The 18,093-nt window shown below is 38.9% G+C and overlaps 1 protein-coding gene across 1 annotated transcript in view; it reads left to right on the forward strand.

Moving 5' to 3' along the window:
- Nucleotides 1-18,093, forward strand: part of GALNT10 (polypeptide N-acetylgalactosaminyltransferase 10) — a 176,882-nt gene that overhangs the window by 87,631 nt on the left and 71,158 nt on the right. The window contains exons 2-3 of the mRNA XM_043980315.1: nt 570-672; nt 2,030-2,168. Of these exons, the coding sequence (XP_043836250.1) occupies nt 570-672; nt 2,030-2,168 (242 nt within the window). The remainder of the gene's footprint in view (nt 1-569; nt 673-2,029; nt 2,169-18,093) is intronic.

The following is an 18,093-nucleotide window of genomic DNA, read 5'->3' on the forward strand; positions in this document are numbered from 1 at the left end:
TAGAGAGTATCAGAGACAGAACATGAATCCAGGTCTCTTGACTTCAAGTTGTGTTCTTTCCACTGTGCTGTATTGCCCTTCACAAATAACTGTGATACAAGGAGAGAGTATGAGAAGTGTAAAGGAGAGGACCAGGGAGAGTGCAATGTAAAACTTACATTAACGCTTAAAAGCTAGATTGGCATAGTGGAAAGGATGCTTGCTTATTGTGGACTCAGACTCCAAACACCTGGATTCAAATCTTGGGGCTAACACAAGTTTTGTGACTAGGAGCAAGTCACTTCTCTCTCATCTTCAGTTTCCTCCTATGAAAACAGAGATAATAATATTTTCCTTACTTATTTCACAGAGTGGCTTGTGTGGAAAGTGCTTTATAAGATGTAAAAGGATACAGAAATATGGGTGTTTTAAATGCCCATTGAAATTCATTGATTAAATGAGTGTTCCAATGCTTGATAAACTCTCTCTGAACAGAGAAGGGTTTCCTTTGGGTAGCTGGGTTAGTACCATTTCTTCACTCATGTTTGACTCCATTCCCTTATCCTGAGGTGTTTTGTTTTTTTTTTTAGGGACAACAAAGAAAGCAAAGGAAGGACATCTATTTTGGAGATGGCCGGAGGAGAAAAGACTGGCATGATAAAGAAGCAATCAGGAAGGATGCTGAGCGAGTTGGTATGGACAGTTGTGTTTTCATTTTTCCCAGCTAAGACATTCTACATTCTTTGTCCTAAGGTGGGATAACTTTGAGGGTGGTAAGGCAAGATGAGCAGCTTTACCACCTCAGAAAGGAAAACATTTACAATGATCAAGTACAGAGCTCCCACAATCCTGCTCCTGCAAAGTGATCTCCCTCTTTGTGACTCTAAAGTAGCCTGAAAGATATGACACCCCAGGTTGCCATGCCATGTGTGATATATACCACATCAAGACTTCTGATTAGTTGATACAATCCTTCCAGGTCTAACAGTGACACAGCTAAAGGTGGTATGTTCTTAGGATATTCGATTGTCGTATACTCTTTCTTGGTAGCAACTTAAGTGACAGATGGGTTCGATAGAAAGTTCCTAGACCTGGAGTCAGCAAACTTGGTCCCAGCTTGACCACTTCCACTTCTGTGAGCTGCAGTTTACTCATCTGTAGAATGGTGATGATAACAATAGCTGACATTTTACCAGTGGTGATTCCAAGAGCCCTGGATATAGCACTGACCCTCAGACCACCAGCCCTGTTTCCATCCTAGCCAACTCATCATCCCAAAGAACAACCTTTGTGGAGATGTGACTGTGACCTGTCAATTTCCTCTGCAGGTGCTGCCATCCCACCTTCTCAGCAGCTGTAGTTACTGAAGACTCAGGAAAGGAATTTCTTGCCATCAGAACCTTTGGCATGGTCAAATGATGCCACATCAGAAATAGATACAGTCTTATCAATAGAAATAACATTAAAGATGCATTACCATTTTCTTTGTTAGTTCACCCTAAGCATTGCTGGGCCTTTACATCTGACTGGCCCCAGGAACTTCCCCTGTACATTATCTCCTCCCATATGTGCTGCTCTTTGAGAGCAGAAATTGTCTTGCTTTTTTATTTGTACCTCCAGGGCTTAACTCGGTGTTTTGCACATAGTAAGTACTTAATCATTGCTTTTTCTTTTCCTCATTCATTAATAAACCACTGACATATATATTTGCATTGTAAAGTTTACAGAGCACTTTAAATGCATATGATTCCCATAAGAACCCTCAGAGACAGCTGCTACAAGCAGTATTAAGCCATTACCCATGTGAGGAAAATTGGGCTCAGAGAAAGTAAACATCTTGCCCATTCTCACACAGAAAGTAAGAGTCTGAGGTGGAATTCTAATTTAGATCTCCTGGCTCAGCTCTTTCTGATACTCTTTGCCATCCCTTCCTACATCATACGAATGTTGTGAGGAAAGAAATTTGCACAATGAAAATTGCTATAGAAGTTAGAACTACTACTGTTATTACTTTGGTGGTTGTTAAAATTTTTTTGTACTTTGTTCCTAGGAAATGGAGAACAGGGAAAGCCTTATCCCATAACAGATGCTGAACGAGTGGACCAGGCATACAGAGAAAATGGATTTAACATTTTTGTCAGTGATAAAATTGCTCTGAATCGATCCTTACCTGATATCCGGCACCCAAAGTAAGCATGCCTTCTTTGAAACTATAATGAATATCTCTTAATCCCTGTTCTTGCTCTGATAGCATCACTTCCTTGCTCAAAACCCCTGAGAGACTGAACACTGTTTATGAAATAAGGTCACCTGGCATTCAGGATCCTTTATGGTCTGGCTCCATACTGCCTCTCCTGTCTTATCTCAGCATGCTCCTCTTGACTTCCTCTATACTTCAGCCAAATTGGACTGTCCACCAGTGCCTGTATATATCCTGCCCTCTCCTGTCCTTGGTGACTTTGCTCATGCCATCTTTCATGCCTAGCATGCACTCTATGTGCACATCCACAGCCCAGTCAAGGACTGCTGAGTTCCCTGCATTGCTTTAAAATCTAGCAGTTGCTACCTCCTTCCCTGAGTCCTACCTACCACTGTAGCTAAAAGCAGTATCTGAACATTTTGTCTGTATCTCAGCCCTTCTCTCATCAGAGTTACTTGTCTATGTAGCTGACCCCATGCTCCCATCCCCATCAGAGTGTAAGTTCCTTGAGAATAGGAACTCCATCTTGCTTCATCTTTGTATCTCAGGTCTTGTTCACTATATGTTTTCAGTATTTAATGGGGTTAAAGCGAGGATTTCAAAGCCTCGAAACCATAATGAAGCTGTGGAGATTATAGCTTTTGATTTAGTTATTCAAATGCTGTCGTCTAAGCAATGAAAAACAATCTGAGTGGTAGAGTAGAAAAAACAGTGGGGGCAGCTAGGTGACACAATGGATAGAGCACTGACCCTGGATTCAGGAGGACCTGAGTTCAAATCCAGCCTCAGACACTTGACACTTACTAGCTGTGTGACCCTGGGCAAGTCACTTAACCCCAATTGCCTCACAAAAGAAACAAACAAACAAAAAAGAACAAACACTGGATGTTCTGTCAGAAGACCTAACTTAAAGTCCCAGCTCTGGTACTTATTAGCTGAATAACCACAGGCAAGTCACTCGATCTCTCTAGGCCTCAGTTTCCTTATCTGTAAAATGAAGATAATACCTATTCCACCTGCTTCCCAGTATCATCGTGAAGAAAATGTTTTGTAAATTATAAAATGCTATAAAAAGGTGAGTAGTTATTAAGATAAACTCTCTTTCTAACAGTTCTCAGCAGGTGTCAACTCTGCTGTTCAAATAGTAGCCCCTGTCCATAGGGACAATGCACTCTGCAGTCCTTTTTCTTCCAAGGTCTAGAGGGTTCCCTTAGCTGATATCCCCATGGGCAGGCTCCAGTGGAGGGCTCTGCCTCTGACCTCCTGCTGGTTTTCCACCAAATCCAACTTTCAGCAGCCATGTGGTTTAGCTATTTGTAACATGGCTAAACTTATTACTGTGGTCTGACTCTGAATGTCAGTCTCAATAGAAATTTAACATTTGTAGCCCCTTATAAATTCCATATTCAAGAGCTTGATTTTTTTCAGGTCACACTTTATTGGCCCAAGAAAGAAATTCATTTGGGATCATAACAGTATGACTTGTTGTCCTCCTCCTAAACTAAATTTCACCTTTTCAACTGGACTGGAAGTCAAGAGAACTAGATTCTAGTCCTAGCTTGAACACTAAAAATTATATTCCTATGGGTAAATCACATGCCCTTTCTGGCATTCAGTTTTGCCAAGTTGTATTTACATGCATAAGAGAGTTCTTAAAGTGGTATGAGAGCCTAAAGATGGAGAGGTTAGATAAGGGAAAAAAGAGGAAAATGACTAATATGTACAAAAATATCTAAAACAGCTCTTTTATAGTGGCAGTGAACCAGAAAGGAAGAGAGTGCCCATCAAATGGAGAACTGAAAAAATTATGGTATATAAATGTAACAGAATACTATTGTGCCATAAGAAACGATGAACGGGACAGTTTTAGAGAAACCTGGAAAGCCATGTATGAATTAATATGAAATGAGAAGAAAAAGGAGAACAGGGTAAACAATTACAGCATTATAAAGCATTATAAAGACAAGCAACTTTGAAAGACCTAAGAACTGTGACCTTTATAATGACCAACCACGATTCTGCATGCTACTCACTTCCTGAGAGAGAGGGGGGCGGGAAAGGACTTAGGGTGCAAAATGAGACATATTTTTGGATATGGCTATTTTAGGAATTTTCTTTACTTGACTACCCATTTTTGTTATGAAAGTTTTACAGGTTTTTCATTCTTTTTTTCAAAATTAGCTGGAGGTAGGGATAGAAGACAAAATAGATTTGTATTCATTGAAAAAAAATTAAGATGGATTGCTTTCAACTGTTGGTAGTAGGAAGATCAGAGAATGCTTTGTGGAAGAAGAGGTAATGTTTGAGTCTTAAAGGAAAGGAAAAGTTTCAAAGAGTGCAAATGGGGAGCAAAAACAGAAACCCATTATAGGGATAGAAGGTGACAGGTATAAGGAAAGACATAAATGTGGGAGAACACCTAACAACAGTAGGGAACTGCGAGTCACCCTGATTGATTAAAATATTGAGAGTATGAAGAATAGTCTGAGATGAAGCTGGAAAGGTGGGAAGACATCAGATTATGGAAAGTCCTGAATACCAGGCTAAGGACTTCAGATTCTTTCTATGGGGAGCCACAGAAGGTTTCAAAACAGGGAGAATAAAATAATAAGAGAGTACATGGGGAAGGTTATGCTGGTAGAACTTGAAAGGCAGTCAGTACCACCAGTTATTTCTGAATCCTTCCTGGACAGTTAGGGCATGGGAGAATCTTTGATCAAAATGCTTTTACAGGTGTTAGAGAGACCCATCACCCCAATCATCAAGCTGGCCCAACCATAACTTATATTTAGTTCTCCTCTCCAGGAGGCTCAGCTGTGCTCTAGCTAAGACATCAGCTGGGGCTCTCTGGGGTTATCTGAAGAGGGCCAGCTCCTCAGCGAGGCTCTCTTCCAGCATGATGGGAGAGGGAGTGGGCAGGCCTTGTTAATGCCAGCTGGCCTGCTTTGCCATGCAGTGCAGAGCCCAGATAGCTCCTAGAAGCTTCAAATCATTAGGGCTGACCCATTTCGATTCCATTTTCAGAGGTGGTTGTATTTACAAAGGCAGTTTCTGGAGAACAAGAAGCAGCTGGTAAAAACAAACAGCCTTTCAATCTAGTATCTGACACATGACTGCCAGAATTCAGTGTATAGCTGAATAATGATGACAGTTCCACTGAAGACATTGTCTAAGCTCAAAGGAAATTGCACTTGTTCTTCTTATACCTAATTCGCCCATGAGTTTCCACTGTCACCTAGAAATAAAACTTCCCATTGGGAAGGAGAAGCTCTTCAAAACATTTGTCAACTATTTTTCTGAAGAGCATAGGTCCAGATCCTGGTGACTGAAAAAGAAGGACTTTTTTAACAGCACAGAGAAGGAGGATTTCTGGGCCATGAGGACACTGCACATTAAGGGGGGGAAATGGATCTTTATCTTTTGCTTTTACATTACCTTCATTTCCAAGTACATCCTTCTCTCCTCCCTTCCCTTTATCCAGCAAGCCATCCTTTGTAACAAAGCTTTTTTTGAAGAGAAAAAAGTACAATTCAGCCTAACCAATCAACACATTATTGTTATTGTTTTGTCCTTTGTTCTCGAAGAGGACCATAACATCAGGGTGATGTTATGACTTGCACTGAATTGGATTTAAGTGAAGGAGAGTTGTACAAGGTCACCAGCCTTACTCTCTCCTCCAGAGCCATCTAGGTCCAGTGGCAAGATATACATCATGGGGGGGCAGCTAGATGGCACAGTGGATAAAGCACCAGCCCTGGATTCAGGAGGACCTGAGTTCAAATCCAGTCTTAGACACTTGACATTTACTAGCTGTGTGACCTTGGGCAAGTCACTTAACCCTCATTGCCTGGCCAAAAAAAAAGAAAAAAGCTATATATCATGATGACTAGAGATTGCCCTAGATATTTTTTAATGTATTTGGGGTTAAGTGACTTGCCCAGGGTCACTGGGCAAGTATGTGTCTGAGGTGAGATTTGAACTCAGGTCCTCCTAACTTCAGGGCCAGTGCTTTATCCACTGCTCCACCTAGCTGCCCACAGTCAACACATTAATCAAGATTTAAGTTCACACTGTGTGTCACATACCATGTAAGCCCTGGTTATAAATACAAAGACATTCTTCTAATGGAGGAGACCACATGTACACATCAGCTGAGCTCTGGGGTGGGGTGGCTGGGTGTGGCTGGGAACAGAGGTCAGGAAAGTTTTCATGTAGAATGTGGTGCTTGAACTGAGTCTTGAAGGAAACCAGGGGTTCCAACAATTGAAGGAGAAGAGAAGGATTGCATTGCAAGTATGGGGGACAGCCAGTGCAAAGTCATGGAGTTGGAGTGTTATATGGGTAGAGCAGTGAGTAAAGCCAGTATAGCTAGATGGAAGATTGTGAGAAGATAAGTAGAATATAATCAGCCTGAAAGGGTGATATTAAAAAGGGGCAGTGACAGGGGACTGGCAGGGACAGGGTAGGGATGACACATGATCAGACCTATACTTTAGGAAAATCAATCAAGTTTGGCTTTGTATGTAACATTCCTGCAAAGCAGGAACATAGGTGTATTTTCTTATCTCTTCTCGAGGGCCAAATTTTATGGTCATTATAATCTCAGTGGAGAGTGCTGCAATTTATTCTCAAGAAACAGACTGAAGGAAAGAAAGAAATAAGCATTTATTAAGTGCCTACTATGTGCCAGGCTCTGTGCTAAGCACTTTACAAAAACTATCTAGATTTGATTCTCACAACAATCCCGGGAAGTGGGCGATTTTATTATCTTCATTTTACACTTAAGGAAACAGAGGCACATGGCTAGTAAGGGGCTACAGCAGGATTTAAACTCACGTCTTCCTGACTCCAGGCCCAGCTCTCTAGCCACTGTGCCACCCAGTTGCTTTTGTCGCTTTCTAGTTACCAGCAATGAAGTAGCAAAATGTAGCCAGTGGTGGAGAAGAAAACACTGGTGCTGTCAGGGACCTTAAACTACAGTCTTTGAACTATTAGAGCTGGAAGGAGAAGAAACCTAAGGAATTATCTGGTTCAGTCCCCTCATTTTAAATATAAGAACATTAAATTTAAAAGGTTAAAAAAGTCATACAAGGAAAAAAATCACAATCTACTAAATTAAAATTAAAGGAAATATTATCAGTACCATTTATACTATCCCTTATCCATCTGGGTTCATCACTTGCTTCTTTATTCTCATGACAAACTGGTGGACTGCCATGGAAAGCGTTCTCCCTATGAGTGGATGTCTCTTCATCTATCTTACTATGGTTACATTTTTTAACTTCGTGTGATTCTGTGGAAGAAGGTATATAGCTTACAAATCGACTAATTTTGAGATTTACATATATTAAAATAGGTAATACTGTACATCTCCTTATAATAATTGTTAAAGTAATTTCAAGTACATTATCTCATTTGATTCTCTGCTCTGCAAAGTAAAGTTCCCAAATTTACATAATCAGTTAACATCTGGGTTGCATAATGTTTAATTTTTTCATTCCCAAGTAGATAGCACAGTTCATCCTACATAGTAGTTGCTTAATAAATATTAGCCAAATTCATTTGAAACCCAATTCTTCCTACTCCAAATCCATTCGCTATGGCCTTAAGTTATGACCTCAGTCCTAGAGAAGCTTATATAAAAAGGTAACTAATATTAAACTGACGTAACTGGCCAAATATTAAAGCCATCTACATATTTGTTATTGTATGGAGTCAATGGTTTAAGTTCATTTTAAAAACAATCCAAATACTTTAACCTGTCAGAATCCTGTTAGCTGAGGACTTGTAGAGTTTACAGCCCCCAGGGAGGCAAGAACTTTGTGGCTGACAGCCAGTTATTCACATTATATATTATTGTTTTTCTCTTTTGTTTTAACTTGGTTCCTTCTGACAGCTGAAAGGGTGTAAGGGAAGATTTTGTTTGAAAAGCTATTATTACCATTGTTTTAGCACCACTCAGGTCTGTAAATGTGTTATCACCTGTGTAGTTTTCTTCTATATGAGGTATAAAAGGATCTTTTCTGTTTGGGGTTATGTGTGTCCAGGATACCATGAGTCAGGTTCTTGCCAAATTCATGACCAGGCTAGTGTACAATTGACCAAAGACCATTTCTTATTAATATCTTGGTAGCCAAGCCCTGCCTTATAAAAGAAGGTAAGGGTTAAGCCAGAGGATTATTGACGGACTTTCAGTCTCTAAGAAACCTTAAATAACATCTGGTCCAGCCCCCTAATTTCACTGATAGAGAAAGTGAAGCCCAGAGAAATGAAATTATTTGCCCAATGACCCAACAAGTTAATGGCAGAGCTGAGATCTTCTGATGCTTAGTCTTTTTACTATATACTAACCAACCTCTCCATATAATCTCAGAGCCAAAAGAGATCTTAGAAATAATTTTGACCAGGGCAGCTAGGTGGCGCAGTGGATAGAGCACCAGCCCTGGATTCAGGAGGACCTGAGTTCAAATCTGGCCTCAGACACTTGGTACTTACTAGCTGTGTGACCCTGAGCAAGTCACTTAACCCCAATTGCCTCACCAAAAAGAAAAAGAAAGAAAGAATTTTGACCTACACTTCTCTGAAGTACTAATCCATTCTACAACAGGTTAAAATAAGAATATTTTCTTTCTTGAGCATTAAATCATAGACTACTTGAATTGGAATGACTTCAGTTTAAATCCCTCATTTTAACATTTGAGGAGACTGATGTTCACAGAGATTAAGTGACTTGACTTAATTAATTAATAAAAGAAACTCTGGACAGTCCATTTGTGTTTTTTTACTTCATATGACTGTTTACCTGAGAGCAAAGGATCCTTTCTCAATCTCTCCTCTCTCCAATCCTTGCTTCACACATCTTAACAAATATTCCTAAACTATAGATCTGGACATGTTACTTCTCCTGCTAAAAAAGCTTCAGTGCCTTCCCCTTACCTCTAGAATGAAACACAGGCACTTCTATTTTGTTTTTTAATTTAATTTTTTTCAATTAAGAAAAATCAATTTTCTCTCTCCCACCCCACTTTGTGGGAGAAGAGGAGAAAACCACTTATAACAAATATGCATAGTCAAACAAAATAAATTCTATACTGACCATGTCCAAAAATGATATATCTCAGTCTGCACCCTGAGTCCATCACCTCTGTCAGGAGACAGGTAGGGTGTTTCATTTTGGGTCTTCTGTAATCATGGTTGGTCATCATATGGATCATAATTCTTTTTTCTTTAATAATAATAAACATTTTTATTTATAGTTTGGGGCTCCAATTTTTATCCCTCTTTCCCTCCCTCCCCTCCCCCTTCCCAACAATCATATGTGGGTTATACATGTATGATTATGTAAAACTACCTTATTTGTCATTTAGTACAAGAAAACTTGATTAAAAGAAAAAAATGAAAGAAAGTAAAAAATAGCATACTTCAGTCTGTTCCATCAATATAAGTTCTTTCTTTGGAGTTGGATAGTATGTTTCATCAATAGTCCTTTGGGATTGTCTTGGATCACTGTATTGTTGAGAATCATCAAGTCATTCACAGTTTTTCATCAAACAGTATTGCTGTCTCTGTGTACAATGTTTTCTTGGTTCTGCTCACTTCACAATACATCATTTCATACATGTCTTTCCAGGCCTTTCTGAAGTCATCCCGCTTGTCATTTCTTATAGCTCGATAATATTCCATCACCATCATATACCACAGTTTACCCATTCCCCAGTTGATGGGCATTCCTTTGATTTCCATTTCTTAGCCACAACAAAAAGAACTGCTATAAACATGTTTGTACAAATAGATGTTTTTCTCTTTTTGGGGATGTTGTTGGAATATAAACCTAGCAGTGGTATTGCTGGGTCAGAGGGCATGCACAGTTCTATAGCCCTTTGGGCGTAGTTCTAAATTGCTCTGCAGAATGGTTGGATCTGTTCACAACTCCACCAACAGTGGATTAGTGTCCCAACTTTCCCACATTCCCTCCAACATCTAAGATTTTCCTTTTTTGTTATATTTGCCACTCTGATTGATGTGAGGTGATAACTCAGAGTTGTTTTAATTTGCATTTCTCTGATCAATAATGTAGATCATAATTCTTAAGTCTTTCTGTTTGTCTATAATGTTGTTATTGTAGGAATTGATCTCCTGGTTCTTCTCACTTCAATCTGTATAAGTTCATATAGGCCTTCCCATATTTCCCAGAAACTATTCCTCCATCATTTTTATGATGCAAATATCCTATACCATAACTTGTTCAGCCATTACTCAGTGGATATGTTCCCCCTTAGTTTTCAGTTCTTGACACCACAAAAAGAGCCACTATAAATATTTTTGTGCTTATGATTCCTTTTCTGCTCTCTCTGCATATAGACCTAAGAATGGTAGCCCTGGGTCAAAGGGTATATACAGTCTAGTAGCTTTGGGGGCATAGTTCCAAATTAATTTCCACAATGCCTCAACTACACAGCTACCCTCAAAGTATGACTCCAGCCCATCTTTGCAGACTAATTATCTATGACTCTAACACAGACATTTGATGTTCTGTTCCCTTTGTTTGGTGTCCCATCTCTTGCCTCCATGCCTCTGTACAGATTGTTCTCCTGTGCCTCTCTCTAGCATTCTCCCTTCTTGATTTTGGCTTTTGAAACTCCTAATGTCTTTCAAAATTTAATTCAGGGGCAGCTAGATGGCACAGTGGATAGAAAACCAGCCCTGGATTCAGGAGGACCTGAGTTCAAATCTGGCCTCAGACACTTAACACTTACTAACTGTGTGACCCTGGGCAAGTCACTTAACCCCAATTGCCTCGCCAAAAAAAAATTCAGTTCAAATGCCACCTCTTTAAAAATGGCCTTTCCTGATGCCCAGAGTTGTTAGTGTAGTACCCCTCCCTCCTGATGTTTCTCTCTATAGATGAGAGAGAGAGAGAGACTGACTACAGAGGCAGCATGGCAGAATGAGTAGAGATCTGGCCTTGAAGTCAGAAAGACCTGTGTTCAAGTCCTGCCTCTGATTCATAGAAGTTGTGTGACCTGGGCAGTGCTCTAAGGAGCTCTCTAAGACTATGTGGTGCAGAGAAGGTATCAACCTGCATTGGTAGAGGAAGTTTCTTCCCCTGGCTCCAGTCTATCCCTTCTTCACGAGGATGGAACGAGAGCCAATTGTTAAATTTTCTTTGTGTGTTCACACTTCATAAATTTGCAATTCCTTAAAGGTCAGGGAATGGACTGATAGCTGATGGGTACATATACAGACATATAATACACATACATGTACATATATACATACATACATACACAGATATACATATACATGAGATGGAAAAGAGGATAAGTTCAAGACCTTGTTCCACACTGTGCCCTTTGTCTGAATTTGAAGTCATCTTTAATCCTCCAGTTGAATTAAATAAGCAGTTTATTTAGTCTATGGTTGCACTGTCTACTTTCCTTAACACATTATTTGATTTGTGTGTCTGTTAGTATACTGTGAAAGCCAGCTGTGTGTGGTGAGCACAGTACTACTCTGCTGTGTAATTGCTATATTGTATTTTAACTGTGTGCCCTCCAGGCAATTTATTTATTACAACTCTCCTTGCTTCAATAAAGCCTCCTCAGAAATTGGATAGAAAGCAAGATCTTTGAAAATGGCTAGAATCTTTCTTGGCTGAAAACCCAACTAAGTTAAAGGAAGAGACATTTTATAAGAGTTGCTTTCATTTACTCACTAAGTCAGACTTAATGGAGCTGGAGAAGGTCCCAGGAAAGGGCAACTAAACTGATTCTACTAGATGCTTCTTCCTTCAAGCCTTGAATAGTTCCATGTGAGTGGATATCCTCCTTCTATCAGTGCAGACTCAGAGCTGTCCACACTTTCTAATCCTGGATGATGCTTATTTGTGGTCTTCCAGGAATTTTTTTTTTTTAGAGAGAATCTGTCCAAGGTGCTGAAAACATTTCTCTAGTTCTTTCATGCATATCAGTTAAGCAGTCCATTCAAGTGCTGACTCAACATTGGTTGTAAAGCCAATGGTGTGAAGGTCATCCTGGATTTTCAAAGGGTATTTCCATAGAACACACTGGAAGGCTCTATTATGCTAGAAGAAGGCTTCATATACAGTCCCTGCAACAGACTATGCCTGCTTTCCAAGTCCTCATTCCTAGCCAGAAATGGAGAGGCCCATCCCATTTAATCTAGACACTACACAGAAATAAATAGATAAATAAATAAATAGATAAATAAATAAATAAATAAATAAATAAATAAATAAATAAATAAATAAATAAATAAATAGATGAATAAATAGATGAATAAATAGATAGATAGATAGATAGATAGATAGATAGATAGATAGATAGATAGATAAAGAAAGAAAGAAAGAAAGAAAGAAAGAAAGAAAGAAAGAAAGAAAGAAAGAAAGAAAGGATAAAATCATGCTATGAATCCATCTGCTTTATACCTATGTGAGTCCCTGCCTTGTGTTTCTATTCTCATATGCAGCAGCATATGTGAGGTCTATCCAGCATCTAACAAGCTTTGCCAGTACTTTAGGCTGACCACAAGTGGCTTATTTCCTTCATCTCCATTTTACATCCACACCAATCTAGGATAAGAAAACCCTGTTTACCTATGAATATTTCAGTCAGAAATAAACTAGATACAAATGCATACTCAAAATGATTAAATGTCTTTGAAACTAAAGATTATATTCTAGCATTTTTGTTAATGTGCTTCCCTCGTTCCACCTCTGGAAAAGGGGATAAAGTCTAAGTAAATTGTTTCAAAGTCTCCACTGACCTGCTATGCGACCTTGAAAAAAGTCATTCACTTTCTCTGGGCTTAAATTCTCTTCCATAAAATGAGGGGATTGAATTAGATACCGGCTTCTTAAACTGGAGTCTGTGGACTTGATTTTGTTTGTTTTTTGTTTTTTTGTGAGGCAACTGGGGTTAAGTGACTTGCCAAGGGTCACACAGATAGTAAGTGTCAAGTGTCTGAGGGTGGATTTCAACTCAGGTACTCCTGACTCCAGGGCCAGTGCTCTATCCACTGTGCCACCTAGCTGCCCCTGGACTTGATTTTAAAAACATATTTTGATAACTCTATTTCAATATAATTTATTTCCTTTCTAATACTGTGTATTTTATTTTATGTATTTTATAAACATTATTCTAGGAAGGGGTCCACTGGTGTTACCAGACTGTCAGGGGGTCAGTGACAAAAAAACATGTTAAGACTCCCTGAACTAAATAATCTCTAATGCCCTTTTATAGCTTTGCCATTCTATGGCATACTAAGGAAAGGGCAGGGCTGAAGGAATACAAGGTCTTTGAAAACTAACTTGGATCCAAATAATATTTTTTTCTTCTTTGAGAGTCTGGCTAAATATTTATTAGCCTTAATCGTGTTTCTGTGTCACTGGGAGGCTGAACTAGTTCTCCTTACACCCATCCCTAAGCTTAGAGTTGTTAATAATTGTAATCATTTATCTCATGCTCTGTTTACAGTTGTAAAGGGTTTTATATGTGTTGCCTAATTTGGTTCTCACAACAGCCCTATGCAATCATTTTTACAATTGTTATTCTTCCTGTTTTACATTTGAGCCTGCTGTTGATGAGTTCTTCCTAAATCAGACACAATCTGTCGCCGGGATTGTGCTCAAAGCTTTTGTAGCTTGATAGAACCTGCCTTAGACTATGCTCCCCTGGCATAGCCTCTCTCATTGAAATTCCTGGGTCATAACCACACCATGATGAAGCATCAGAGGTTTATTTGCTTTAATTTCTAAATATGTCCCCCTCCTCAGAAATCCATTCATTATAGTAAAGAAAAGAAGAAAAAAATTCAGCAAAGTCTGACAACCATATCAGACATTATAGGCAATATTTCACACCCATTGTCCTCCTTCCATCTCTACAAAAAATGGAGGGAAATGAATTTTCTCAACTCTCCAGAATAGGATTTTGTGGAAGCTCATATAAAATATCATGGCCACTTAGTGATGAATTCTTTAACCAAGAAAAGTACAGAATGGTCCTCACTTCTGTATGGTGCCCCTTCTGCTTCTGCAAGAACTGTGGCAAAAAAGAGGATCGTGGATGCTAAGAAATTCATAACTTTTAGGTAATTACAAATATTACCTTTTTGTTTTTGTTTTTTGTGTGTTTGTTTTGTGAGGCAGTGAAGGTTAAGTGACTTGCCCAGGGTCACACAGCTAGTAAGAAGTGTCAAGTGTCTAAGGCCACATTTGAACTCAGGTCCTCCTAAATGCAGGGCCAGTGCTTTATCCACTGTGCCACATAGCTGCCCCCTCAAATATTACCTCAACTATTGATACTCTAAACATAAGATCCATATCCAGTGACCAATGAGCAGACATACTACTGGAAGAACTGAATAATAACAGTCTTGACATTCTTATAATTAAAACAAAAAGACAAAAAGATGTAGCTAAAGTAAAGGAAGATTCACAGACTCTGCTTAGAGAGGCAAATAAAGGGGTTGGAGGAGTATATTTTATCATTTATCCAAAGGTAACAAGAAACATCATGTCATGGTATATTAAGTCATTTCAGACTGCAGTGCTCATAATAAATATTTACAAAGAGACCACCATGAAAATAATTTTATCTTATGTGCCAACATGTGTTGCAGGGGATGAAGAAACAGAAAAATTCTTCTAAGAACTCAACAGAAAAGCCTCCAATTCAATTAACAAATACTTTGATTAGAGGCCAAATGGCTTAGTGAACAGGAAACCAACCAGCTTTAAGAGTAAACAAGACCTGGATTCAAGTTCTGCTTCTAACACCTCATATGTTTCCTTGGGCAAATCACTCAACTTCTCAGTGTCCCAGGTGTCTTTCTAAGACTCCTGAGTTTTGAATGAGTTGTTGATATGCATTGGTAGGTGTTTTCCCCATTAGGAGTTTACTATACAAGGGAAATCATACTTTGATACTTAGTAACTTCAATGTAAAGGTGCTCATAGGTAAGAACAATAAAAATGTGTTAGAAATTAAGAGTAAGGAAGGCAGCTAGGTGGCACAGTGGATAGAGCACCGGCCCTGTAGTCAGAAGGACCTGAGTTCAAATCTGATCTCAGACACTTGACACTTACTAGCTGTGTGACCCTGAGCAAGTCACTTAACCCCAATTGCCTCACCAAAAAAAAAAGAAGAAGAAGAAGAAAATGGTTTGGGGGCAGCTAGGTGGCGCAGTGGATAAAACACTGGCCTTGGATTCAGGAGGACCTGAGTTCAAATCCAGCCTCAGACACTTGACACTTAACTAGCTGTGTGACCCTGGGCAAGTCACTTAACCCTCATTATCCTGCAAAAAAAAAAAAAAAGAAAGAAAGAAAGTAAGAGTAAGGAATGAAGGAGGTCAAAGACTTGTAAAGTACCCAGAAGCTTCTCTACCTCGTGAATGATTTCTTCACAAGAAGAGTCAAAAGTGCCAGGCATCTAGTAATAATACTTAAGAAGTGCTTAATACTTTTTTGTTTTGTTTTGTTTTTGTTTTTGTTTTTTTTGCAGGCAATGGGGGTTAAGTGACTTGCCCAGGGTCATACAGCTAGTAAGTGTCAAGTGTCTGAGGCCTCATTTGAACTCAGGTACTCCTGAATTCAGGGCTGGTGCTTTAACCACTGCGCCATCTAGCTGCTCCATGCTTAATACTTTTAAAAAGGCTCAGTGACATAGCATATGAAACTGATTTTCTTTTTAGCATTCAAGTCATTTACTGATCAGATTTCTGATCACAGTCCACCACCTTGTTAAAGCAAACATTGGTACTAATAATAGCTAGAATGAATCAAAACAAGAAAACAATAAGTTATCAATGGTGAAAATTTTGAAATGGGTAGAGAATAAACAGTAACAACAATGATAATTTCATATGAAAATTAAACTAACATAAGTCAGTTAATAGAACAAGGTGACTAAAAGAGGCTAAAAACTTCCTTAGCTAATACTCATTTGCCAAGTGGTATGTTACCAGTGTTGTCAAGGGCAATGTTGATTTAGAATCTAAACTCACTTTTAAAACTCTTCAGAGGATGTTGGAAGATTGCGTACAGTACCACCTCATAAAACAGCAAGGAGCAATGGACAGAGAAATCAGTTAAGAGTTTGGCAAGAGACCCAACTAAACAAAGCCATCCAAGGATATTTAAGAATGAAACTAGAAATATAGACAGAAGATACTAAGATCTGAAGAAATTTCTATAACAAACTCTTTTCATCATCAGTGGCAATATAACCACATTTGAACTTCAACATTCCCAGGCTTGCTTATAGAGAAAGTCAGAATGACTCCAAAGAAAAGAAACACAAGGAAAACAGTTATACTGGACCCCATATAAACATGAGTTCAATACTATAGTTGACACAGTTTTAAAAGTGTTTAGGGGGGCAGCTAGATGGCACAGTGGATAGAGCACCGGCCCTGGAGTCAGGAATACCTAAGTTCAAATCCGGCCTCAGACACTTAACATTTACTAGCTGTGTGACCCTGGGCAAGTCACTTAACCCCAATTGCCTCACTAAAAAAAATAAAAAATAAAAAAAAAAAGTGTTTAGGTATTGATTTTCAAGATATTATTTCTGAAGGAAGGGAAGATACCAAAGGTGTGGAAAAAAGATGTTGCACCTTACTATTAAAAGAATCAATATAATTAGTCTTAGTATACTTAGTATTGATATGTTAAGAATATATCAATACTAGCTGTGTGACCCTGGGCAAGTCACTTAACCCCCATAGCCCTGCAAAAAAACAAACAAAAAAAAACCACCCCCAAAAAAAGAATATATCAATAACTGTTCACCCATATGCCTACTTTCCTAGCTGTATAAAATTTTAGTGAAAATAATCTGTGTATATATCAAGGAAAAATTTGCATGCAATATTCCACAGTAGGCTACATCTTTACCATCATATAATTGAAAAGTGAGAGAATTCAAGATCTCATTGTACTTATTGTTTGTTGACCATGAAAAAAGTTGTAGCAGAACAAAACACTGCCTTAAAGGCTCTCTTTCAACTAAGTATATCCCATGTAAATGTCAGGATTATACTAGATATCTTGAAAGACATGAGCAAAAAGAAACTTGTTCAACCTCCCTCTGATTATTAACATGAAGTAAGGCATAAAATAAGGAGGCATATAGTCACCAGAGGGATTTGTTACCATCATGAAGATCTTGGGTAGAGTCCAAGTCAAAAACAGATTCCTTGTTGATGGTGAGATCCTCCAGATGCTACTCTTTATGGATTATGTGCCATCACATCAAGCCCTGGAACACCGCAGAACCACATAAGCACTCAAAAAGAATTGGCCTATCTACATAGGAAAAATTGAGTAGCTAAAGAATGCCTGTTGTCCAGATTAACATGATGTTGGGTATACAACCTAGAGAGCTCTTCCATAGGTGTTATAGTTGTGAGGCCCAAATTTAATATATGGAGAGTTAATTGAGTGGCTCACCGTAATATTGGGGTCCTGGAAATAATGAGGGACCTCTAGGTCCAAAGCTCCCTCCCCTCTGACCTGCCTTTTTAGATAGGCTCCTTTCTTATTGACCTGGGAAAAATAACAGCCTCTTATCCACAAACAAATCAGGTTTTATTAATGGGAATAAAATAAACAGCAATGGTGAAATTAATAACATCAAAGACAAGGGAATAGGAAAAAGAAATACAGATAATCCTCCTAACTCTAACCTAAGTCTATACAATCCCCAAACTCGCTTCCAGTTCAGCTAATTCAAAAGAGCAAGGCTCATATGTTAACTCACCACCTGGGGCATCTGCTCCTGCTGCTTACACCACTGAAAAAGAAAGTCACTCCAGAAGAGACTGAGCTCCTCTCATTGAGCGTTTACTCTTCCTCCCCCAAAAGGGGAGATCCTTCAAAACTTCCTGTG

The sequence above is a fragment of the Dromiciops gliroides genome, chromosome 2, assembly GCF_019393635.1.
Source record: "Dromiciops gliroides isolate mDroGli1 chromosome 2, mDroGli1.pri, whole genome shotgun sequence".
NCBI classification, from domain to species: Eukaryota; Metazoa; Chordata; class Mammalia; order Microbiotheria; family Microbiotheriidae; genus Dromiciops; species Dromiciops gliroides.